General features: G+C 46.8%; 1 protein-coding gene and 1 pseudogene across 1 annotated transcript; both read left to right on the top strand.

Moving 5' to 3' along the window:
- The first annotated feature begins 1,839 nt into the window (after nt 1-1,839).
- Nucleotides 1,840-2,580, top strand: LOC126229573 (nematocyst expressed protein 3-like). Its single transcript, XM_049942340.1, has one exon. It carries the CDS (start codon nt 1,840-1,842, stop codon nt 2,578-2,580), a length of 741 nt encoding a protein of 246 aa, XP_049798297.1.
- An 18,578-nt stretch (nt 2,581-21,158) lies between these two features.
- Nucleotides 21,159-21,277, top strand: LOC126229585 (5S ribosomal RNA; annotated as a pseudogene).
- Nucleotides 21,278-26,393: the final 5,116 nt, after the last annotated feature.

Below are 26,393 nucleotides of genomic sequence, written 5' to 3'. Positions count from 1 at the left end.
GCCACACTTTTTGCCCGCCCGTTTGATTAACGATGATTTTTCTTTTCCGGTGGATGATCCGTCCTGGTTGCATTTACTTCTTTTTTGTGTTTCCTTTGGACCGTCGTCATCGTCGGTTGTTGCGGCATGAAGCCGTCTTTTCTTTCTTTCTCTTTTCTTTCTATTTTTTGCGTATCTATGGGAGGCATACTCAGCTTTCGTTTTCTCACACATTGGAGGACTACTGCTTTTTTGTTCCATGTCCAGGCCGCCACACTGCCTAATTGCCACTTCTGTTACTCGCCGCTGGCGGTGATCATTGGCTGGTGTCCACCGTTTCACTTCGAGGGTGCCACCAGTACCTTTTATAGCCATTGAAGCTCGCCAAAAGACGGCAATTTAAAAAAAAAGGTGCTGTTGGCTCTATCTCATTTTACAATTTTTACGTCGCTACACCTGCCAGGCCTCTTTTTCATACTAACGTTCAGGTGTAACAAAGATGCTTCCACAAGCATTTTAAAGTACCGTACAAAACGTAAGACACGAAATTACAGTAATGAACTCAGTTTGAGCAAGAATGTGCGGAGGAAGAGTGCTAGGAACTCGTTGGAAATAACGAAACACTACGAATCGACAGATGTGTTCTTGAAATGCGTCAGAGCCTACTGTTTTGTAGCAGCGATAAATTCCAAAAACTAACTAAATAAATAAATTAAAAAAAATTCAACCGTTCTCGTCCGATCACCGAAGATAAGCAACAACGTTAGTATTCGGATCGGCGACCGCCTGGGAACTCTGGCTGTCTTCATTTTTTGCTTTTTTGTCGCTACCCCTGCCAGCCCTCTTTGCATGCTACCTTTGCGATGTGACAAAGATGTTTCCACAATGTTTTAAAACCGTTGTAATAAGCATAAGGTACGATATTAAGGAACTCAGTTTGAAGAAGAGTGTGCCAAGCAAGATTTCCAAAGTGTCTCTGGAAATAACAAAGTGGTTCAAATGGCTCTGAGCACTATGGGACTCAACTGCTGAGGTCATTAGTCCCCTAGAACTTAGAACTAGTTAAACCTAACTAGCCTAAGGACATCACAAACATCCATGCCCGAGGCAGGATTCGAACCTGCGACTGTAGCGGTCTTGCGATTCCAGACTGCAGCGCCTTTAACCGCACGGCCACTTCGGCCGGCACTAACAAAACAGTATGAAACGGCAAAAATGTTCCGGAATACGTCAGGGCTTATTGTTTTGTAGCAGTGCACATCTGCAAATTTGTAAACAGACATTTATCTTTCGCCTCTAGAGGAGATGGATGCTTTGTTGAACCTCCTGTGTCCTCTGTCCGTGTTTTCGCACCTTTCCACGGCACCTTTCCAGCGCAGCGCTGCTCTAGTAGCTCCGAACGGCCGCCCACGGCGTCTCGGACACGCCGGTTCGGCCCGCGCCCATCTCGCAGATGTTTCTCGTGCTTGTGCGGTCATATGGACCGCGACCCGAGCGGCAGCGAGCGGCAGTCGAGCAAAGTCGGGAAAATTACGCGGTCCCCCCGCCGCCCGGCCGCGCGCAAGCCCTACAAGATGCGTCGCCCGCGAGTGTCGGAGGCCGCACGCACCAAACGAATGATAGACAGGCCGTGCAACGAGCAGCGGTGTCGTGTGTGTCGCCTACTTGCTTTGCGCCAAATGTGCCACGCAAAGCGGCGGTTGCGTGTGTTGGGAGAAGAGGCGAATGCGTCTTCTGTGGTGCGGCTACAGTATAAGGACGCCAACGGCCACGTCGTTCATTGTAATAGGGGGACATAGAGGTGTTGTCCAATATAGCGGACAACCACCGACGTGCTCCATCTGCAGTTTGACTGAACACATGAGGAGCAGCTGCCCGAAAAATAAGAGAGTGGCTCAGCTGCCGCGTGAAAACGCGGACAACGCAGCGGAGCAGGCGGCAAGTTACGCCGGAATTTTGTCGGGCGAGAGCCCGCGCGCCAACGACGAGCCTGCCGTAGCGGAAGCAGCGGTGGCTGCCGCGCCAGCCGAGGCCACCCAGCCGGCAACACCGGCCCCAGCGGCGGCCGCCGCGGTCAGCGCGGCCGCAGCGGTCAGCGCGGGAGAGAAACGGCACCTGAGCTCCGACTCTGACAACGAGACCACAATGGAGGCCGAGCCGGCGGCCGCCCCCTCCCCCGCCGCCCGGCGGGCGAAGGTAACGCGCACCGCCGCGCCCGCCCAGCCGTCAGCTGAGGCTGTCATTCACGACAGCCAGCCGGCCGGGCCCAGCGCAGAGTCCACGCCCACCTCGTACACCGAGGCGCGCCAGATCGCCATCAAGAAGCAGGTGACCAAACCCGCCCGCATCTTGAAGGAGTCCGACGACGAACCGGAGGAGTCGAACGAGCAGCCGCAACCGGCGTCCAAAGCCAAAAGGCGGCGTAACAGGCGGCGAAGCAGCAGCAGCAGCTCAAACGACGAGAGGATGGAGACCTCCGACGGGGAAGCGTCGGACATCTTGCCCGAAAATGTGCGGAAACAAGCCACCGAACCGGAGGACCTAGTTCTACGGCCGGACCGCCCACAGCAAGTTCAACCCCCGCCTCCACATAGCGCTTAAATGCAGGAACGCTCTGGCTATAACGTCATCACGTGCAATGTCAATAAAATGAATTCGTTTGTAAAGATAGACGCCCTCACGGAGCTCCTGCAGCACCGAGCTGCCGATGTGGCAATGTTACAAGAAGTCGTCACCACGGACCTGGAACAAGTACCGGGATTCGACGTCTTCACCAACATAGACGCAGAAACAAGAACTGGCACTGCCATAATGGTGAGGAACGGAATCGACACAGACGACATCAAGACTCTGACTGACGGCCGCGGAATAGCGATCAAAATAGCAGGGACCTACTTTGTCAACATCTACGCGCCGTCAGGCACAGAAAACAAGAGGGCCAGAAGCCAATTCTTCAATGAAGATATTTGTGCGCTCCTTCCACGCAACAACAGCAATGTTGTGCTGGGAGGCGATTTCAACTGCGTGTCTGCTCCGGAAGACCAAATCCCGGTACCAAATCTGTGCACAGAGCTGCAGGAACTCGTAAGAAAACTGAATCCACGTGACTCTTGGCGTCTATTAAACCCCAACACAACAGAATTCACGTACTTCCACAACCGCGGAAGAAGCAGGCTTGACGGGATTTATGTGACCAGAGAGTTGGCCGCCTCTGTATCATATGTGGAAGTCTGCCCTGTAATCTTCTCCGACCACTGTGCCTTCACTTGCAAGCTCCAGCTGGCAACGAATAAAATACCAGGAGGAAGATCAACGTGGAAACTTAATACACACCATCTAAGTGACGCTAAACTACAGCAGGAGATAGCGCTCACCCTTGAAGAAAGTTTACAGACGCGACAACAATATCCGTCCACCACTCAATGGTGGGTCGCATGTGGGAAACCACAAATAAGGAAGACGTTGATAAGGCACAGTGCGGAGAAGGCTTTCTGGAAGAAGAGCACGGCAGACTTCTACACGCAGTGTCTGAAGGACGCGCTCAACTGTCCTCCAGACGACGACCTGCTTCTCACGCGAGTCAGAGGAATAAAGGCGCGACTACTCAACATCAGGCGTCAACAAATGAAAGGCGTCGTCGTCCGCAGCCAGACACACGGCGCCACTGAAGATGAACCTGCCACAATGCACCACCTGCATAGAGAGAGGGAGAGGGCACAAAACAGAACTATAAAGGAGCTTAGCGACGCAGCTGGCCGCAAGATAACAACTAGGAGGGACATGATGCGTCACGTAGAAGAGCACTTCTCTGAACTCTTCAAGGGCGAGGTACCAGATGACGCAGAAACAGCAAAAATACTACAAGAAACGCGCAGACGGCTGAACGACACCGATCGCGCTTTGCTGACGGAGGCCGTTTCAGAGGATGAAGTCAGAGCCGTCCTCAAAACCTGCGCCAACGGCAAAGCTCCAGGAGCGGACGGATTACCGTCAGAATTGTACGCCACCTGCTGGGACAAAGTAGGTGAAATAATAACTGAAATTGTCAACGAAATTCTGGACGGGAAGGAGCTACCACCTCCGTTCCTGGAAGGGACCATCACTCTGATACCGAAAACTAAGGCGCCAAAAACGTTAACAGACTTCCGCCCAATTACCCTCCTAAATGCGGACTACAAGCTAGTAGCAAAATGCGTCGCGGAAAATATGAAGCTCGCCCTCAAGAAAGCCATCAGCCCTTGGCAGACATGTGCAGTGTTAGGCAGAAACATCTTCGACGCCGTCTGCACGTACAGAGACGTTATAGCACACGCCGCATCCAACATAGCGACTGCAGCGATCATTTCTGTAGACTTCCAAAAGGCCTTCGTCAGGATCGGTCACCGGTACCTACTGAAGACTTTGAGGAGACTAGGTTTTGGCCCCAAATTCGCTCAAGTCATCGAAAACATGCTAACAAATGCCACGTCACGAGTTACTGTAAATGGCTGGACATCTACGCCAATAAAACTGGGGAAATGTGTGAGGCAAGGATGCCCACTGTCGATGGCCCTCGACCCAGTCCTCAGGAAACTCGCTGCCTCCGTCAACGGCTACAAGCTGCAAGATAGAAAAGTGACATGTATGGCATATGCCGATGACTTGAGCACTTTCGTGGACGGTAAAGAGGATATCGACAAAGTCCTCCCAATAATAGTCTTTTGGGAAGGCATCTGGGGCGAAAACTAACCCCAAAAAAACTGTGCTACTCCCGATAGGAAACATCAAACTGAGAGAGGCCAGACCATGGTACCAGGTGACCGACAGATATAAGGTGCTAGGTGTTCAGCTGCAGGCCTGCCCACTCAAAATGGCCGCAGAAAACTGACGGATCATCCTCAACACCACGAGAGGGCTCGTCAGGACACACGCCAACAGAAATCTAACATTGGATCAGAAAATGCAGCTGATCAACGAAACGATCCTGGCGAAGGCTTGGTACATGGCACAAGTCATAAACGTACCAAAAGAAATAGGGAAGTCTATAGGAAGCGCTGTGTACTACCTGCTGTGGAGGCGGGAAATATTCAAAGTGTCGCAAGCCACCAGCACCCTCCCTAGAGAAGAAGGGGGGCTGGGCCTGATAGATGTCACGACAAAATGCGCTGCACTGTTGCTACATCGAGCTCTACAACTGGAGGACAGAAGTGTAGACTGTACCACGTCGTCTCTACTGAAGGAACACAGGCCAGACTCCGGGGAAGCGCCGGTAGACATCAGTAGAACAAACGGACGGAGTGCAGTTCCTCACCGATCTCTGGGAGGAACACAAGCGAGCCAAGCGAAAAACAACTACAGGCAGACGTTCCAGAACTACCTACAGATAGGGCTGGACGCCGCCTTCAAGGACGCCCTCCGTCCCCATACGCCACGACCGCCTCCGGCGCCGGCGCCGCCGCCGCCGCCGCCGCCGCCGCCGCCGCCACCACACCACGCCCCCCCCCCCCCCCTGGTCCTCCACGCCTCCGTCGTCGCCGACGCAGAGACCCTCCAACGCCCCCAAAGTGGTGTGTGTTGAAAGTGAGTTCGGACTAAAATTTGTGCAGTGCAATCACAGTGTCCGCAACGCAAAAAAAAGTGTAAATATTAGTAGATGAGTGCTATGGCTACACATATAGCGCATATCCAGGTAGCGATCATAAAAATGTGCGAAACATCACTCGCTACGCCGACGATGACTATGTGAGTAGACTAACAAAAGAAACATCTTTATTCAAATTCCCATCTAATCGTGTTAAGCTTACCTAGAATATATTTGTCCACTTATAGAGTTTTCTTTAATTATGTCTCACATGTGTTCCATATCGCCCTCTCACTATCTCTCTCTCTCTCGCTCTCTTCCCCTCAATCACCATCTCGTGGACACCTTCGCTATAGATTAATACAATAGTCATTCATATATATTTGTCATTGTCCTTTGTCTCCTAGATGTAAGCCTTAGCCAATAAGACAACTCTAACAATAGTAACATGCCACATAATGGCACCAGACCAATAACTCTACCTAAAGTCAAGAACTTAGAAGTGTTTGAATCAACAACCCATAAAATTTAACAAAAATGCAAACAAAACTGAAAAAATGAAATATTTTGCTCCTCTGACTTACAAATCAGTGCAACTGTGTAAATCAACCTGCAAACGCACAACATGTAAGTAGGCTGTTTAGGTTTTTTTATTGGTAACACCACCTCTGTATGAAAATCACTGGCTGTGCTGTGTGCAGCCTGTGGCTGCTTTGCATTGTTGTAATACTCAACCATTGTCGTGTTAGGCAGCTGGCTGTGAACAGCGCGTAGCGTTGCGCAGTTGGAGGTGAGCCGCCAGCAGTGGTGGATGTGGGGAGAGAGATGGCGGAGTCTATTAATCTCTTTCATTTGCTAACTATCCCTATCAGTAGTTAGTGCCTTCCATAGTTTGAATCTTTTATTTAGCTGGCAGTAGTGGCGCTGGCTGTATTGCAGTAGTGGGAGTAACCAAGATTTTTGTGAGGTAAGTGATTTGTGAAAAGTACAGGTTAATGTTAGTCAGGGCCATTCTCTTGTAGAGATTATTGAAAGTCGGATTGCGTTGCGCTAAAAAATATTGTGCGTCAGTTTAAGCACAGTCTTGTATCAAATTTTTCTAAAGGGGACGTTTCATATGTCGACCCTTAGCCTAGGATACCTCACTGGAATCTTCTGATTTTTTCTTGTAGTTTGTGTAATTAGTGTAGCTTTTGTTTATTGCTAGCGCGTAATTGTAGAGAAAATCTCCTTTGTAGTTGCAGTCTTTCATTGTTGTACAGTAAAACAGTTGTGGCATGCATGTAGATTTGCACCAAGTATTTCGCAGCTGCAATTAACTAGATATTATTTTCAGTATTATGTTAATGTGTTCTCTTATTTTTGCTCTTCAAATTGTGTTTTTCTGTGTTGTCGTGTGAAATACTGTGACAATAATGGCGTGTGAAAAACGTGATACTAGGCTCCAAAGTAAACTGAGAAATGACAGTAAAGACGAAAGCAGTGTGTTAGCGCCACCGAGTAATGAATTAACTAATGTTCAAAGTAGTAATTTGGTAATTGTGCATAGGGAAATGGAGCGGGCGACAAACAATGGTGTAGACAGTGAAACAATTAGAGAACAGGGAAGCATTATCGATCGATCGGTCGGCGACAGCTCGCCTCAGGAATCCGAAATGACAGGAAACAATCTCGCAAATGCTGTGGATTCAGGATTTGGGTCCTCACCGTTTTCTCAAATAAGTCAAGACACATTTTCTGCTTGTCAAAATGTGAATGTTGCCGGTGCAACTTCACTGCCGAAAAGCACTGAGGAACGTGTTTCAGACACCAGTGCATTGTTATTACAGTTAATGCAACAAATGGGACAAAGGCTACAAAAGTTAGTCACAACGCTTGAACAAAATCGGAAACAAATGGAACAAAATCAGAGTCAAACACAGCAAAAGCTTCAAAAGTTAGACACAATGGAACAAAATCTTCAAAAGTTAGACTCATTGGAGCAAACTCTTGAACAAACACGTGAGGATTTAACTACTGAGTTACATCACATTGAATCGAAATGTCAAAAAGTCTGTAATGACGTAAAAACACAAATTTGTGAGCATTTCCAACCTATTTTTTCGCGTCATGAAAATGCACTACAGAATCACGAAGCAGCCATAAAAGAACTGCAAACTACTGTTCATGAAAATCATGAGACCTTGCAAGCTAAATTTGACTCAGTTGCATCTACCGATTCGGTTACGCAATTTGCAAAAACTCAAGAAAACTTAAAGGACACAGTAGATACGATTTCAACACAAATGGACACTCTGAAACTTGGTTCAGAAAAACACACTGAGGAAATAAGTACACTATCAGAGAAAGTAGTTGAACTTTCGGATCAGCTAAATAATTTATCTACGAAGGTAGATGATAATCTGAATGACACAGAAGAGTGCGAACAAATTAGGAAATTCAAACAAAATCAGAATCAAATTAATACGCAACACCAAAGAGAAATCCGAGAAGTACAAGATCAGCTGACACAGGTAATACAAGAATTACGTGTTTCAGAGGACACTCGCGCCCCAATACAGGAAGAGGGACATAGAAATACGGAACAGCCACAAAAGAATAACACAGCGCATTTCGGAAATTATGAAAGAAATTGGCAAGGTGCACCGAATTTTGAAGTGGAACCGCCGAAACGACGTAACAATGACTGATACGCGACTCGCCGACATGATGACTTTGACTATAAGCTGTTCATTACTACACGTAAATTCAAAACATTTAAGAATTCTGCCAACGACATTCATCCACAAGCGTGGCTCCATCAATTCTCTCATTGTTTTCCCCCCAACTGGTCATTGGAGCACAGGTTAGAATTTATGTGTGGCTACTTGGAGAATGAACCAGCTGTAAGAATGCGATCAGTCATTCACGATCGTCACAGTGAAGGAGAATTTTATCATGCCTTCCTCTCAGCGTATTGGTCTCAAGCTACACAAGACCGAGTAAAACATAGCATCATGATGATGAAACACTTTGAACAATCTCAATTTTCCAGTCTTGTCAAATATTTTGAAGACATGTTGCACAAGAATCAGTACCTGTCAAACCCATACAGCCCCTCAGAACTCATCCGCATTTGCTTAATCAAATTACCTGAACATTTAAGAAATATTATTTTGGCAGGGCGTTGCAAAGACGACATTGAAGCTTTTCAGGAACTCCTACAAGAATTAGAAATTGACACAGACAATCGCGGGATGCGAAAACAGGAACACAACAATTACAGGTCACATCCGTCGCAATTCCGCGATGAAAGAAATAATAACTGGACACGACAAGGCTATTCTTACAACGCAAATCGTGACCAAAACACACCACCCATATGACAACCACTGGCAGAGTAATAATAGTTACAGAGAAAGATCGCATTTCCATAGTAATGACTATCACAGAGACAGCCAGAGACACAGACGATATGGAAACCAAAACAATTATTATCAAGGGAGGCAGAATAACTTCCGACGCAACAGTTCGTCGCACAGTTACGATTCCGGGAGAAATTCTCCACCACATGACAGAGAGAAAAGAAACTATGTAATCTACCGACATGAAGACAGACGAGATAATCATAACGACAGACCTGAATTTCATCAGAACTGGCGGGATTCAAACAGAGCAGGGCACTTTCGACAACGTGAATTTGTAGAAGCTAGGTCTCCTAATCCCAATAACGGCGCGCGCCAACAAAGAGACAGACAATGACTCGCACAGCAGGCAGCCGCGTGCGCCCGCTGGCTCCGAGAAAAATAACATAGACGCTAACCTTGAGAAAAATTCCAGTATTCTTTACCGACGTATACCACTTGACAATTGCGTTAAAGTTGAAAGTCTGCGTACTAGGAAGAGCAAAGGGTTACACCATATTTCACATGTAAAACCGTTTATTGAAAGATAATCTGCTTTTTAACTTTGTCTTTGCCATATAACTTTTCACTTCACATTACTAGTATGCTTTGTAAGAATTAGAAACTGTTAACATGCAACAATGTTTGAAGTTAAATATCCAGTCTAGAACCTAGGGAACATTTTTAAACAGAAATTACGAATGCATTGTTATAGAGAACAGACTACACAGTGTTGTTATTTGTACATTCTTGCTTGTTAGTTGCACGATTACGTAACGACTATCAGGCTTACATACTTAGGACACATACTGGTACTGCTAATGAGATTTTAATGCAACATTTTGGTTTGCTTGAAAATACATCCTTCATTTGAAGTACTTTCTGTGGGATTAAAGATGACTTAGCATTTGGTTTCTTTGACAGATACACGATTATATCACGACACTACTAATGTGTGACACAATTCACCTTGTTGCTTTTGCGGTGTATCTGTTTTATATCTGCACAGTTTTTCTGAATTCTTCTGGAAAGTAAAACATGTTTTAGTAGTAACTTTTGTGGTATAGCTACAAGGAGGCAGCCTTTTCCGTAGCACAACAATACGTTACAACACAGTACTTTCCTCATCACGGCAATAAGCGTAATAACTAAGATATCTATACGCAAAGCATTTCACTTTTGTGTATCATGAGGTAAGTACATTGACTTCTGCAGAACTTAGCTTTCGGAGGACGATAACTACACTTCCACAGAATTATCTTACAGCAAGACGCACATTTAACGCTACAGGACACGCATTTGAGAGATCAATTTTGTACTTAAACCATTTATTTTTCAAGATTTTTGAATTACAAAGAAAGTTTTCCGTGATACATTTCATTCCATTGCTGTAATCTGTAACTCCTGAGGGTATAATTACATTAATCCTCAGGGGGGTACACGCTTACTTTGTGTACCATGTGTGTGGCAACCACAAGGAACCCTAGCTAATATGGTATTTGCTTATACAACTTTACACATCGGTACCATATTTCTCTAACACACAAATTACACAGCTATCTGATCATGTAACTGAGAGATAAACATTTTTTTTACTACATTAGTGACAGATGTTTACGTAATTACACAGTTGGGTAACTTCACACTTATGAAATTGTATTTTGTCTGTACTTTGTGAACGGTTCATATTTTTTTGGAACCATTGTGCTACTATGAGAGCTTTGAAAGATGTATTTGGTAAGGGAGCATGATTTTAAAGTACGTTTGAGGTAGATAACACTTTTGAAATGAGCAGAGAATTCTTTTTAGGTTTTGAAATTATTGGAGGAAGCTACGACGTTTTTGAGATTTGACTGAGGTTTTATGATGTTATTATTATGGCGACGATGTGTATTATGTTGTTGAGGTATGTTTATTATCAATGAGATGATGCTATATGAGGAATCTGATTATGCTACGTATGTTACGATGAAATATTGAAGTGTCGACGAATATGTATATGTATAATAGGGTAAGGAGTAATGAATAGTGTTTAGGGACTGTGGTTTGTGAAAAAGGATGTTGGAAACCGAGAAATCGTACTTTAAGGTTATGAAATGTGTGTAAATGGGTGAATGTATCACAATGCCGACGAAAATTTTTTTGGACACTGTTATATCAATAGGATTTTGTTTCTACACATTTGTAACCAAATTCTCAACCTGTGAATTTCTTTTATATGAGACTGTCACTGTAGCGAAAACTGCTGTCGTAAATATTTCGGTATGAAAGGTAAGTGACCGTGACGTAATTCGTTGTGAGCGGCCAGGTGTGCCAGCCGCCTTGAGAAAAAGCCATTAGGTGGTAGAAAAAAAAAAAAAGGGGAGGCCATTATCCTCGCTATTGACATTCCTTTGTAGAAAGCATCGTAAATACGACACGCTAATAATAACTTGGAAACATTCTTACATCTGCACACCTGATTAGGACAAGTGTCTATCTACGAGAATTGAGAGAATTTCTACTAACTTATGAAATGCCTCATGACTACTCAATGATTATTTTATGCTTTACTTTGTACATAGTTGCTTATTTCATTTGATATCTGGTTTCCAGCTGTCTTGCAGCATTGGTTTCATAAAATAAAATTAAATGCATTTGCTAATGTGAACACTTCCTGTCAACAGATCTATTAAATAATTACTTTATGATCCACATTCTTCGAAAAAGGAGCTCTTGGAATGGAAAGAACAATAAGAAGGGACTAGTAACAGGAATTGCATACATAATTTTCTTTTCAACTACTTGGTAATTTTTTTGGTAGAGTAAGTTATCGTGATGCATCACTCTAGTGTTAAGATGTGACATAGGTATTAGACATGGCCATTTTTAGTGTAATACTTTTTCTGCTTGAGCTTTGTCATGTTTAGGTATAAGTTATGCTGTTTGCCAGGCATAGTGCTACTGAATTTTAATTTGTGTTACTCTGCTAAGCCAGATTTATTTTTCTTGTTTGCTGCTCATTGCCTTATATTAGTTGTAATTTATGCTACTTGCTTTGCCTTTTGTATTTTTTATCATTGCTGTTTGTGTTAATTGTTTTCTGCTGCTGCATTGCCTCATTCCTTAGTTTAGCATCTGAGCTCAGTAGATTTAAGTTAGCTTAAGAGGGGGTAGACTATTTAAGAAACTAACTATGATGAATGGAAAGAAATGCATTGAAGGTATATGAAAACGTTTTGGGCCAAAATGAGTATTGTACAATGATCCGTAATTATTTTGAAAGAAATATGAACAGAGTAGGGAAAGCAGGTATTCATAGGACTTTTTGGAAATAATGAGGAACGACGGGAGATCTCCGAGAAGTAAAGAAAGTTTTGTTTGCAAAATACTGAAGTAAAAGAAACCCTGTCCTTTCCTTGTGTTATCCCACTATGTGTTTGTGTACCCATGTGTATTTGTTTTCTTCCTGTCTCTGTGTACTGTTTCATAGAAATTTTTTTCTGTTCTAGTACTAAGCTACATTCACTATGATGAGGAATACTGTTATCCTCAAATATAATTTGCATTAATAATATGTTATTTTCTTTGTAAAAATGTTTATAGACATTATTTATTCTGGTTTGTTGCTCACATGTGAAGGTGATGTTTCAAAAGTTCTTCTGATCTTCATGTGTTTACTTATGTCATAATTCCTGTAACACTGATGTATGTTATTTTGATTCTTTTGTAAAACCTGTACTACAAATGTTATCTGTATTATTATGTTTTTAATGATGTATTTTGTACGTTTGTAATTGTATTCTCATGTTATAAAATTGTAATTGACACCAGTTTATCAAACTAAGTAACTTGTAAGCATTCATTTCACTGCACACATTTCTATTGGTCATAGTATATGGACAATATGTGAGAAGTAGGGACTGTTAGTGTTTGCACGTGTGTTAATAATTCAGCAAGGGACTGGATAACAGCATTGCTGGTTCTCAGGACAATTCAAAAACTTTGTGAGTGCACAAGTGGTGGTTATGGACTTGCTCTATTATCCGCAAGACTCTTCAATGATGATTGTGCACCTGCACAGTCACAACAGATGGCTGCTGGCCATCTCTACAAGGACTGCAGTGGGTCTGCGCCTCTGGTGGCCCACCAATACCGTAATCACTGCCAGGACTACAGTGGGTCTACTCTGTGATGACCTACCAAACGATATTCTTCAAAACTTCGATTGACTCCGCTGTGGGTTTGCTCTGTTGTGGCCCATGACCTGTCTGCATGTCGAGAATCAGCACTATCTTTCCGTTGGAAGGACAACGATACTTCTTCAAGACTGCATGGAAATCCACTACTTCCATGTGCATTTTCTTTTACTGCTCAGACTTTGAGAAAAACACTGCAATGTGATGAATGATCAGGACTATCTTTATGGACTGTGAGAAAATTTTAGCTTTTGACCAACATTGTATCAATAAGTGTGTGCAATTGATTTCTTTGTTATTGCAATTACGGTTATGAAAAATTTTAACAAATATGTATTGGCCAGTGCCCAAAAAAATTTGTAAAATTTTTTGTGGGTAGCATGGGGGCTATGTAAGTAGCCTGTTTAGGTTTTTTTATTGGTAACGCCACCTCTGTATGAAAATCACTGGCTGTGCTGTGTGCAGCCTGTGGCTGCTTTGCATTGTTGTAATACTCAACCATTGTAGTGTTAGGCAGCTGGCTGTGAACAGCGCGTAGCGTTGCGCAGTTGGAGGTGAGCCGCCAGCAGTGGTGGATGTGGGGAGAGAGATGGCGGAGTTTTGAAATTTGTAATGAACTGCTATACATATATATATGATGATATCAGGGTAAATACATAGTTTGTTCTCTATTAATCTCTTTCATTTGCTAACTATCCCTATCAGTAGTTAGTGCCTTCCATAGTTTGAATCTTTTATTTAGCTGGCAGTAGTGGCGCTGGCTGTATTGCAGTAGTGGGAGTAACCAAGATTTTTGTGAGGTAAGTGATTTGTGAAAAGTACAGGTTAATGTTAGTCAGGGCCATTCTCTTGTAGAGATTATTGAAAGTCAGATTGCGTTGCGCTAAAAAAATATTGTGCGTCAGTTTAAGCACAGTAGTGTACTATTATTGAAAGGGGATGTTTCAAACATATAACGAAACAGACAATTGCAACAAAGTTACATACCAGAAAAGAAAAGAAAAAGACTCGATAACTAACAGAAATAGAAATTGAAAGTACCTTCGAATCTCATAACAGTACTTGTTATTTTGTAAATAAAAGTTTATTACGTTAAAAAAAAAAAAGGTGCTGTTGGCTCTATCTCATTTTTCAATTTTTACGTCGCTACACCTGCCAGGCCTCTTTTTCATACTAACGATCAGGTGTGACAAAGATGCTTCCACAAGCATTTTAAAGTACTGTACAAAACGTAAGACACGAAATTACAGTAATGAACTCAGTTTGAGCAAGAATGTGCGGAGGAAGAGTGCTAGGAACTCGTTGGAAATAACGAAACACTACGAATCGACAGATGTGTTCTTGAAATGCGTCAGAGCCTACTGTTTTGTAGCAGCGCTAACTTCCAAAAACGAACTAAATAAATAAATTAAAAAAAAATTCAGCCGTTCTCGTCCGATCACCGAAGATAAGCAACAACGTTAGTATTCGGATCGGCGACCGCCTGGGAACTCTGGCTGTCTTCATTTTTTGCTTTTTTGTCGCTACCCCTGCCAGCCCTCTTTGCATGCTACCTTTGCGATGTGACAAAGATGTTTCCACAATGTTTTAAAACTGTTGTAATAAGCATAAGGTACGATATTAAGGAACTCAGTTTGAAGAAGAGTGTGCCAAGCAAGATTTCCAAAGTGTCTCTGGAAATAACAAAACAGTATGGAACGGCAAAAATGTTCCGGAATACGTCAGGGCTTATTGTTTCGTAGCAGTGTACATTTGCAAATTTGTGAACAGAAATTTATCTTTGGTCGCTAGAAGAGATGGATGCTGTGTCGAACCTCCTGTGTCTTGTGTCCTTGTTTTCGCGCCTTTCCATGGCACGGCACAGCGCTGCTCTAGTAGCTCCGAACGGCCGCACACGGCGTCTCGGACACGCCGGTTCGGCACGCGCCCAACTCGCAGATGTTTCTCGTGCTTGTGCGGTCATATGGACCGCGACCCGAGCGGCAGTCGAGCAAAGTCGGGGACACTGCCACACCCCGCGCGGACCCCCCCGCCGCCCGGCCGCGCGCAAGCCCTACAAGATGCGTCGCCCGCGAGTGTCGAAGGCTGCACGCGCGCAGCCACACCTCGGTGCGGCGCGCTCCGCTCGGCCGTTGGTGTTTGTGTTAGTCGCGTGCTCGCTGTGCCACGTGGCGGATCTTCGCCTCGCGGTTGCTGGTTTTCATCACAACTGTGAGTAGACATGGATTCTGAAGATCGCGAGAATAATGTTCAGTGTGAATTTGACCGTACTGTCTCCCCACCGTCTGCTTTAGAAATTCATCATTGGTTAATTAACGACTTTAACTTAACCGACAGTGATCTCCTTGGCTTGCAGTTAGACACGTTCCTTAATTCTCTTTTCGTAAAGCTTAGTAATTCGGACCTTTGTGAAAGTATCGTAACCGTCGATGATGGTGTGCGAAAATTTAAACATTCTGACGGCAGTGTTAGTAATGTTCACCTTACAAATGCAGGTTTTGGTGTTCGTAATGTGCGGGTGTTTAATATTCCTTTTGAGGTCAAAAACGAGACCATTTCACGTTGTCTTGGCCCCTACGGTACTGTGTTGTCGGTTGTAAAAGAAAAGTGGTCGGCTCCGTACCCTTTTCAAGTGGAAAATGGTATTCGTAGCGTTAGAATTATTGTGCGGAAGCATGTTCCGTCCTTTTTGTATATGGCCGGTCATCGCTCCTTCATTACATACAGTAGACAACCACAAACCTGTTCATATTGTAACGCTACGGACCACTTTAGACAACACTGTCCGCCCCGTAGGCGTCCGGTACAGTTGCCACTTGGCGATGACGTTGACGTAAAGACAACGTGGGCGGCGGTTGCATTAGGTGCACCCCCTTCGCCTGCCCGCCGTGTTGACACCCCTGCTCCCATGGACGTTACGCCTGTCGCCCCTGTTGTTGTCGGTTCGGTCGTGTCGGTCGTGCCTTCGCCTGCTGCTTTTGATGTTGCTCTTGGTTCACGGTCAGACATTCCGTCCGAGTCGACAGAGACGTGTGCAGAACCCGCTCCGGTTGTTGATTGTGATGTAGTTTCGAGCCCGGTGGTCTCAGACGTTGTCGTGACGGACTTTGTTCGCACGGATGTGTCTTCTGTTGCGGAACGTGTTCCATCTGACCCGTCCGACTCAATTCCCGTCGAACGGGTTTTTGTGTCGTCCCAAAAAGTATCTGAGACACCGGTGTCGGAACCTGTCCGTCTACGTACTGCCCCCGTTTCGTCTCCTCCGGAATCGGTTCCCGCTTCTGGAGCTGCTTGCGCTCCGCCTAAGGCGCCTACACATGAAAAACCTAGGTCGCGGCGCGACACTGCGTCTCGGCGTCGCGGCTCTGTTGACCGCGCACGTAGTGCAAGCACTTCTGCGTTTTTGACGCAACGGTCTTCCTCTGGCAGGGAGCGTAGCCCGTCTCCACAACGTAAACCCTCTCCGCGTTCGAAGCCTTCACAGCAACAGCCGAAGGCGTCTCAAAAAGCCGTGCAGCGTGTCGTTCCTGACGCTCGGACGGCTGCCCCTTCCGGGCGCCGTCAGCAGCATTCGGTGGCCAGTAGTCAGCCCCCGCGTGCGGACGACCGCCGGCAGGAAATGGTACTCCATTTGAAGGGTGTGTTAAATTCTGGGGAAACGGGCAGTGCAATGGACACCGACATAGTTAGCGCGTCAATTCCGGTCCATTCCCCGCAAAAGCGAAAAGCCGAGGACCCTCCTGGGCGTCGCGCGCGCCATTTTTCACAAGATCTCGCGTCGGTCCCTCCCACGCACGACGTACCTATGTCGGTGGGAACTCCCGGTGCGCCCACGCTCACGGATGTTGCGGGTGCGTCTTCGCACACGCAACCGTGTGACTGGGGAGAGGATGTGGAGGAGGCTGACGGTACTTTCACTACCGTCTAGCTTGTTTGTTTGTTTGTTTATTTCGTGTATGGTAGCATAACTTCCATCTGTTGTCGCTACTATAAATTTAAACCGGTTGGCGTCGCGTGCTAAGTACTTGAGCTTGGTGGACTTTTTACGTTTTGTTGCTGCCGACGTAGTCTTTTTACAAGAAGTTGTGTCCGATCTTTTACAATTTGTTCCCGGATATCAGGTGTTGTTTAACTTTGATCCGGAATGTAACTGTGGCACTGCGTTGTTGGTTAGGGCCGGCATTGCTTACACGGACGTTGCTACGATACCTCACGGGCGTGGGGTGGCCTGTACGGTCAACATCATCAGATACGTGAACGTGTACGCACCTTCCGGTGCTGAGGGGAAGCTGCAGCGTCGCGTGTTTTATAGCAGAGATATTTGTCATCTTCTCTCTGGCAACCACCTGCCAATAGTGTTGGGTGGTGATTTTAATTGTGTGTTGGCTGATAGTGACCAGGAGCCGCGGCCCTATAAATGTCTAGAACTACAAACGCTTGTCACGGAAATGAAATTAGTCGATACCTGGCGTCATTTGTATCCCGACGAACCGGGGTTTACTTATTACTACGTGACAGGTCGGAGCCGGATCGATCGCATTTATATTTCTGGTGACAAAAAAGGTTGTGTTATCGAGTCTCAGGTGCACCCCGTTCTTTTTTCGGACCACTGTGCCTATGTTTGTCGCTTCCATTCTTTGCAAGCCACAAAACCCCGTATGCGGTCTATGTGGAAGTTCAATGTTTGTCATTTGTCGCATCCTGGTTTTGAACCGGTCGTTTCTCGTGTGTGGCAGCAGGCTGCGAAATATCGTGCCGTGTATCCCACTGTTCTATCGTGGTGGGTGGAATACGTGAAGCCAGCGCTCCGTAAAGCTATCTGTGAATTCAGTCGCCAGCTTGCTTATTGGGAGAGGTCCACCATGCACTTTTATGAAACTTGTCTCAATGACGCGATCCGCCTACAGCCGAACACTCCGGGTCTCAGGTTGGCGCAGATTCGGCAAATTAAAACCCGTCTTTTGGCTCTGAAGACGCAGTCGTTGAAAGGTAGTGTTGTGCGGAGTCAGGCTCCTGGTTCCTTTGACGACGAAGCGCCCTCCTTGTTCCATCACTCGCGCGAGCGCCGTCGGGCGGCGCGCCGTTACGTCACAGAACTGGAAACAGCTGATGGCGTGGGCGTCCGCACTCAGTCGGAGATTGTTGCTGAGGCGCACCGGCACTTTGTCGATCTTTTTAGTGCTAAGGCTAGTGACAACGTCGCCGTCTCTGATCTCCTTGCTGACGTTCCGCGGGCTCTCACAGCTACCGATAGTCTCCACCTTACTGAACCGTTCACTGTCGAGGAAGTGTGTGACGTGCTCAAACAGTGTGCGAAGAACAAATCACCAGGCGCTGACGGCTTACCGCCGGAATTCTATCTTCGCTTTTGGCATCTGTTTGGTCCTGTACTGACAGATGTGTACAATGAAATCTTAAATGGTGTGTCGGTTCCTCCATCTTTTTTGGAAGGCGTAGTGACACTAGCTCCAAAGACACCGACTAATCGTAAAATGTGTGATTTACGTCCCCTCACTCTCCTCAACGGTGACTACAAATTGTTCACGAAATGTGTAGCGCTTCGTTTGAAAGTGGTCATGGGCAAAGTGATTAGTGAGTACCAATTCCGCGCGGTGCCACAACGCACCATTTACGATGCTGTGTTGACGTATCGCGACGCAATTGCGTATGCGACGACGCACAGACAACCATTGGGCATTTTGTCGATCGATTTTGCTATGGCGTTCGATAGGGTTGGCCACCAATATCTACGGCGGGTGTTGCAACAATTTGGTTTCGGAGCGACATTTATCAACATGTTCTTTAATTTGTTTACGGCGTCGTCATCTCGAGTTTGCATTAATGGATGTCTTTCGGAGCCTGTTTAATACGATGTTCAGTGAAACAAGGTTGCCCTTTATCTATGGCGTTATTTGCGATCTCTTTGGACCCTCTGTTGCGGAAATTGGCATCTTCTTGTCAGGGTCTGCGTATTGGCGTTACCAAACACGTGTGCAGTGCATATGCCGATGATCTTGGTTTGTTGGTGTCCTCGGTCTCCGATTTAGACGTCATTCGTGCTATTCTCAACCAATACGAACTTGCATCGGGTGCGAGTATTAATCCTCGTAAAACCGTCTTTCTACCGATTCATGCGGTTTCACGCGGCTTCTCGCGCCCGTGGTTTACTATCACTCGTGAGCATAAAATTTTGGGCGTCCGATTTCGACCTAATCTCTTGCAGACGGCGGCTTCCAATTGGCGTCTTGTTCTGTACGGTATACGCGCGATGGTTCACTTGAGTGCCACTCGCACCTTGGCGCTAACACAGAGGGTCGCGCTGATCAATTCGTTCTTACTCAGCAAGGCCTGGTACCTAGCCCAACTATTTCACGTCCCGACAGAACTAGGACGTGCCATAACGCAAGCGGTCTATTGGTTTCTGTGGCGGGGGGATGTTTTTAAAGTGGCTTATCTCACGTGTACTTTGCTGCGTGACCGAGGCGGGCTTGGCCTGATCCACTTTGTGACAAAAGCATCTGCTTTACTGATTCATAGGACCTGTGTTACGATTGAGAAGAACGCCTCGCATCTTACGACTCTTTTGTTCCGTGCTTATCGTCCCTCGTCTGAGTTGGCTCCAATCGATCCGACCGGGATCCCATACCGCCTGCGTTATGTTCGGGAATTTTTCGTTCATAAGAGTTATCTCGGTGATGACGACCTCGATCCTCGGACGAGATCAGCGCGGGGCGTGTATTCCGCTTTGCGGGGGCGGCCTGCTAGCAATAAGATGGAATTGCGTTTTCCTGGATCGGCGTGGCGGACAGTGTGGGCCAACATCCACGCCTCTTCCTTGCCGCCGGACGTTAGTAGTTTGTGGTATAAGGTCGTGAATCGAACCTTCCCCACTAACGACAAGATGTGTCGCATTTATTTGCGGCCGTCTGGCTTGTGTGATTATTGCCCATGCGACGACACGCTCGAACACCGATTTTTGTGTCCGCGATCAGCGTCGATTTGGAACATTGCAGTTAAGCTTCTTGCCCTCGTCAATCGCACGAGTCCTACCAGTTTTTCAGTGGACGTTGCGCTGATTCCGGATATTCGACCTTATCCGGCCACGAAACGTGCGGCTACTACGTGGCTTACTGCACATACTGTCTATGCTATCCTGAAATTGCAGCTGGCGGATGATTTTCACTATCTTGAATATCTGTCTGCGCAGCATCGTCTTATTCACTCCCGAACTGACTATACTCGGACTTTTGCCAATTTTTTAACAATTGCTCTCACTTATGCTTTTGAAAAACTGCTGTGATGACGACATTGTTTTCCCGAACATATCTTTTTTCTTAAAATTTGTTTTGTCTTTCTATGGAACGTAACACGATACTTGGATAAATGACTTAACTAATTCTGCTACGTCACTGATTTGATGCGCAGGACTGTATTTTCTTACTGTAACTGAATCTAGGAGTGTAACTTATGCAGCATGTCGACGCAATTTTTCGTCAGATAATAACGTGAATTGAGCCCTTCAAAATGTTTGTGTGAGAGTGTTCGTGTGTGTATGTGTGTGTGTGTCTTGGTCTACGTATCTGGTTATACCAAAATTCGCCTGTGTTTATCGGCCGTCGGGACGCTCTCGCTAATTTGGCGGCCCATACGTAAAATACGTATAAATTAATAGTTTTGTTTATGTACATACATACCTCTATGTATCTATATATATATTTTTCTTTCCACGATGGGTACTTTCGTGGCTTGTTTTCTAGTTCTGTCCAAAGCTTTTTGTTTTCTTTCCGTTCGATTCAAGCCAATTGGGGCATAAATTGTTCCGTTGTTTTTTGAGATTATCATTGCCAACACAAAAAAAAGAAAAAAAGAAAATAAAAAAACTTTTAGTTCATCTAGTGCGCCTACGTTTTGTACCCATTCGCTCACACAGTCAAGTGATGATTGATTGAATGTTTAAGTTTCTTTTTGTGGCGCACTGTACCGTTCACTCTCGTACGCAACGGGATGAGCTCGTTGCTTCATGTTTTTTTTTTTTTTTTTGCTTTGGCCTTTTAGAAAACTAAAAAAAAAAAAAAGATGAATACACCGGTTCTCGTCCGATCACCGAAGTTAAGCAACATCGGGCCCGGTTAGTACTTGGATGGGTGACCGCCTGGGAACACCGGGTGCTGTTAGCTCTATCTCATTTTTCAATTTTTACGTCGCTACACCTGCCAGGCCTCTTTTTCATAGTAACGTTCAGGTGTGACAAAGATGCTTCCACAAGCATTTTAAAGTACTGTACAAAACGTAAGACACGAAATTACAGTAATGAAAGTTTGAGCAAGAATGTGCGGAGGAAGAGTGCTAGGAACTCGTTGGAAATAACGAAACACTACGAATCGACAGATGTGTTCTTGAAATGCGTCAGAGCCATATTTTTGTAGCAGCGCTAAATTCCAAAAACTAACTAAATAAATAAAAAAAATTCAACCGTTCTCGTCCGATCACCGAAGATAAGCAACAACGTTAGTATTCGGATCGGCGACCGCCTGGGAACTCTGGCTGTCTTCATTTTTTGCTTTTTTGTCGCTACCCCTGCCAGCCCTCTTTGCATGCTACCTTTGCGATGTGACAAAGATGTTTCCACAATGTTTTAAAACTGTTGTAATAAGCATAAGGTACGATATTAAGGAACTCAGTTTGAAGAAGAGTGTGCCAAGCAAGATTTCCAAAGTGTCTCTGGAAATAATAAAACAGTATGGAACGGCAAAAATGTTCCGGAATACGTCAGGGCTTATTGTTTCGTAGCAGTGTACATTTGCAAATTTGTGAACAGAAATTTAACATTGGTCGCTAGAAGAGATGGATGCTGTGTCGAACCTCCTGTGTCTTGTGTCCTTGTTTTCGCGCGTTTCCATGGCACGGCACAGCGCTGCTCTCCCCCCTGCGGGTCCGGGGTAAGAATAGGCCCGAGGTATTCCTGCCTGTCGTAAGAGGCGACTAAAAGGTGTCCCTCCCCCTCAAGGGGGTAGTTAGCGCCTGCGTCCGGAGACGGACGGTTCCACGACCTCTATTTGCGGTCATTTTGCTTTTTCACTTCTCGTTTCTTCCTTCCTTTGGTTGGTTCCTTTCTTTGCTCTTCTCCACCTCACTGTCTTCCTTACTCTTTCCCCTGCATAATCTCCTTGCCTTCTCATTGCCTTCTTCTCCTTGCCTTCTCATTGCCTTCTTCTCCTTGCCTTCTCATTGCCTTCTTCTCCTTGCCTTCTCTGGTCTCCGCCTCGGCGTATGAGACACTGTCCTCTCTCTCTCTCTCTCTCTCTCTCTCTCTCTCTCTCTCCTTTTTCCTCTTCTTCCTTCCTCCCTGTGCGCGCCTGAAGGCCGACCCACGCGTTCGCACGCGTAGCCGGTGACGGGGTAACGCGTAATTCCCCGCCCTGGGTAGACATGTAAGGCACGCGCGTACCCCCTGGTAAAGGCCAGGCCTGGGGAGGGGTAATTGCCTGAGCTGATACCTTCTGACCATGCCGATTGGTCCCTCCGTCTGTTTCTCGGGAGGTGTGACCTGAGGTGTAAACATTCACCTAAGGCGGGAGTGCCCTCTGAGAGGGTCCCCACAAGGAAGGAGCGCGCCATCGGAGACGCTGGCAATCATGGGGTATTCCTCCACAATGGATTTCACTCCATCTCTCTCGACTTCTGCCCAAAAACGGAAACGTGACCAGCTACCAGTGACAAAAGTACTACCACCTGCCCCACGGTTCCTCGTCGTTTCTCGATCTGAGGACGGAAAGGATTTTTCCTCTGTCAACCCTTTCGTTATCCAGAAGGGCGTCGATGCCATAGCCGGATCTGTCAAATCTTGTACCAGGTTGCGTAACGGTACCTTATTACTCGAAACTGAGAGCGCCTTTCAGGCACAAAAACTGCTTCGGGCCACACTCCTGTACACATTCCCTGTCCGGGTGGAGGCTCACCGAACTCTGAATTCATCTCGTGGTGTGGTCTATACTAGATCCCTCGACGGCTTGACTGACGAAGAGATTCAATCTTTCCTCGCTGAGCAGGGCGTGACGGCTGTCCATAGGGTCATGAAAAAGGTCAACAATGACCTTGTACCGACCCGGACACTTTTCTTGACCTTCGATAGTGTTCAGCTGCCATCGCACATCAAAGCGGGCTACGAGGTTATTTCTGTTCGCCCCTATGTCCCGACACCTACGCGCTGCTACCAGTGTCAGCGTTTCAGTCACACTCGCCAGTCTTGTTCCAATGCGGCTAAATGTGTCACTTGTGGCAGGGATGCCCATGAGGGTGACTGTCCACCTCCGTCTCCTCGTTGTGTGAACTGTCAGGGTGACCATGCCGCATCCTCCCGCGACTGTCCTGTCTATAAGGAAGAACGCTGTATCCAAGAAATTCGGGTCAAAGAGAATGTGTCCACCTCGGCTGCTCGCAAGCTATTGGCTAGTAGGAAGCCCACGCTGCTCCCAGCGGGGAAATACAGTACTGTCCTCGCCTCTCCTCGGACTACCAGGGAGGTGGCAACCCAGACATGCGATCTGACCTTCAGCACCACGGTCGTCCGTTCGGCCAGTGCTAAGATCGCGCGGTCGACGTCTCCTCTTCCTCCCATCACCCCACAGACACCAGCCCCTTCATCAGCTTCTGCTAAGACGAAGACCCAGAAGTCAGATGCACGGGCCTTCAAGAAGGAACCGTCCCGTGCAGACTTCCTACGTACCTCGACCTCCCAGCCTTCGACCGGTACTTCCACCAAACGACCTTCCAAGAAGGCTAATAGGAAGCACAGTTCTCCTTCTCCACCACGGCGCATTTCTTCTCCTGCGCCACCCAGCGGTTGCCGCCCCAGGCCGTCATCCGTTTCGCCTGGCCGCACCGCTGGTAGCCGAACATCTGGCCGTTCACCGGCGGAGGAAGCTCCCCCTCCCGGCCATCTTCCCAAGATGGCCGATGAACCTATAGACCCAATGGACGATGACTGTCCGCCTACTGATAGCGGCGGCAGTGCTCGCTCGAAGCCAGGCCCTCAGCGGCCTTCGAGGTGACCCCTTCTTTCATCTTCCCTTTTTTTTTTTTTTCTTACGATGGCACTTATTCACTGGAATATTCGCAGCATTCGCTCCAACCGAGAGGACTTGAAGTTGCTGCTCCGCTTGCACCGTCCGCTCGTCGTAGCCCTCCAGGAAACGAAGCTACGCCCATGCGATCGAATTGCCTTGGCACACTACACCTCTGTGCGTTTTGACCTACCCCCTGTGGTAGGTATCCCAGCTCATGTAGGGATTATGTTGATGGTCCGGGATGATATTTACTACGATCCCATCACGTTGCACACCGGCCTGCAGGCAGTTGCCATCCGCATTACTCTCCCCACTTTTACATTTTCCATTTGTACCGTTTACACTCCATCGTCGTCTGCCGTTACCAGGGCAGACATGATGCAACTTATTGCTCAGCTACCTGCACCATTTTTGTTAACTGGAGACTTCAATGCCCACCATCCCCTTTGGGGCTCTCCAGCATCCTGCCCGAGGGGCTCCCTGTTAGCAGACCTTTTCAACCAGCTCAATCTTGTCTGCCTCAATACTGGCGCCCCTACTTTTCTTTCGGACACATCTCACACCTATTCCCGTTTAGATCTCTCTATATGTACTCCCCAACTTGCACGCCGGTTCGAGTGGTATGCACTTTCTGATACATATTCGAGCGACCACTTCCCGTGTGTTATCCATCTCCTGCAGCATACCCCCTCTCCGTGCTCATCTAGTTGGAACATCTCCAAAGCAGACTGGGGGCTCTTCTCTTCCAGGGCGACCTTTCAGGATCAAACATTCCCAAGCTGCGATAGTCAGGTCGCACACCTCACGAAAGTCATTCTCACTGCTGCTGAATATTCCATCCCTCACCCTACTTCTTCTCCACGTCGTGTACCGGTCCCCTGGTGGACCGCAGCATGTAGAGACGCTTTACGTGCTCGTCGACGTGCTTTACGCACCTTTAAACGCCACCCTACAGTGGCGAATTGTATCAATTATAAACGATTACGTGCACAGTGTCGTCGTATTATTAAAGAAAGCAAGAAAGCCAGCTAGGCTGCTTTCACAAGCACCTTCAACAGTTTTACTCCTTCTGTTGTCTGGGGTAGCCTGCGCCGGCTATCTGGCACTAAGGTCCACTCACCAGTTTCTGGCTTGACGGTCGCGAATGACGTCCTTGTGACCCCTGAGCCTGTCTCCAATGCCTTCGGCCGCTTTTTCGCAGAGGTTTCGAGCTCCGCTCATTACCACCCTGCCTTCCTCCCCCGCAAACAGGCAGAGGAGGCTAGGCCACCTAACTTCCGCTCCTCGAATCGTGAAAGTTATAATGCCCCATTCACCATGCGGGAACTCGAAAACGCACTTGGCCGATCACGGTCCTCCGCTCCAGGGCCTGATTCTATTCATATTCAGATGCTGAAGAACCTTTCTCCTGCGGGTAAAGGTTTTCTTCTTCGTACTTACAATCGCATCTGGATTGAGGGACATGTTCCCGCATGCTGGCGCGAGTCTATTGTTGTCCCGATTCCTAAGCCGGGGAAGGACAAGCACTTGCCTTCCAGTTATCGACCCATCTCGCTTACCAGCTGTGTCTGTAAAGTGATGGAGCGCATGGTTAACTCTCGATTGGTTTGGCTGCTCGAGTCTCGACGCCTCCTTACCAATGTACAATGTGGATTTCGTAGGCGCCGGTCTGCTGTTGACCATCTGGTTACCTTGTCGACCTTCATTATGAATAACTTCTTGCGGAAGCGGCCGACCGCGGCTGTGTTCTTTGATTTGGAGAAGGCTTACGACACCTGTTGGAGGGCGGGCATTCTCCGCACCATGCATACATGGGGCCTTCGCGGTCGCCTCCCTCTTTTTATTCGTTCCTTTTTAATGGATCGACAGTTCAGGGTACGTGTGGGTTCTGTCGTGTCAGACACCTTTCGCCAGGAGAATGGGGTGCCACAGGGCTCAGTTTTGAGCGTCGCTCTCTTCGCCATAGCGATCAATCCAATAATGGATTGCCTCCCAGCTGATGTATCAGGCTCCCTTTTCGTGGACGATTTTACCATCTATTGCAGCGCGCAGAGTACGTGTTTCCTGGAGCGCTGTCTTCAGCGTTCTCTTGACTGTCTTTACTCCTGGAGTGTCGCCAATGGCTTCCGTTTTTCTGCCGAGAAGACGGTCTGTATTAACTTCTGGCGCTACAAAGAGTTTCTCCCACCGTCTTTACGACTCGGTCCCGTTGCTCTCCCATTCGTGG

The sequence above is a fragment of the Schistocerca nitens genome, unplaced genomic scaffold, assembly GCF_023898315.1.
Source record: "Schistocerca nitens isolate TAMUIC-IGC-003100 unplaced genomic scaffold, iqSchNite1.1 HiC_scaffold_375, whole genome shotgun sequence".
Classification (NCBI taxonomy): domain Eukaryota; kingdom Metazoa; phylum Arthropoda; class Insecta; order Orthoptera; family Acrididae; genus Schistocerca; species Schistocerca nitens.
This window is presented reverse-complemented; position numbering and strand designations above follow the sequence as displayed.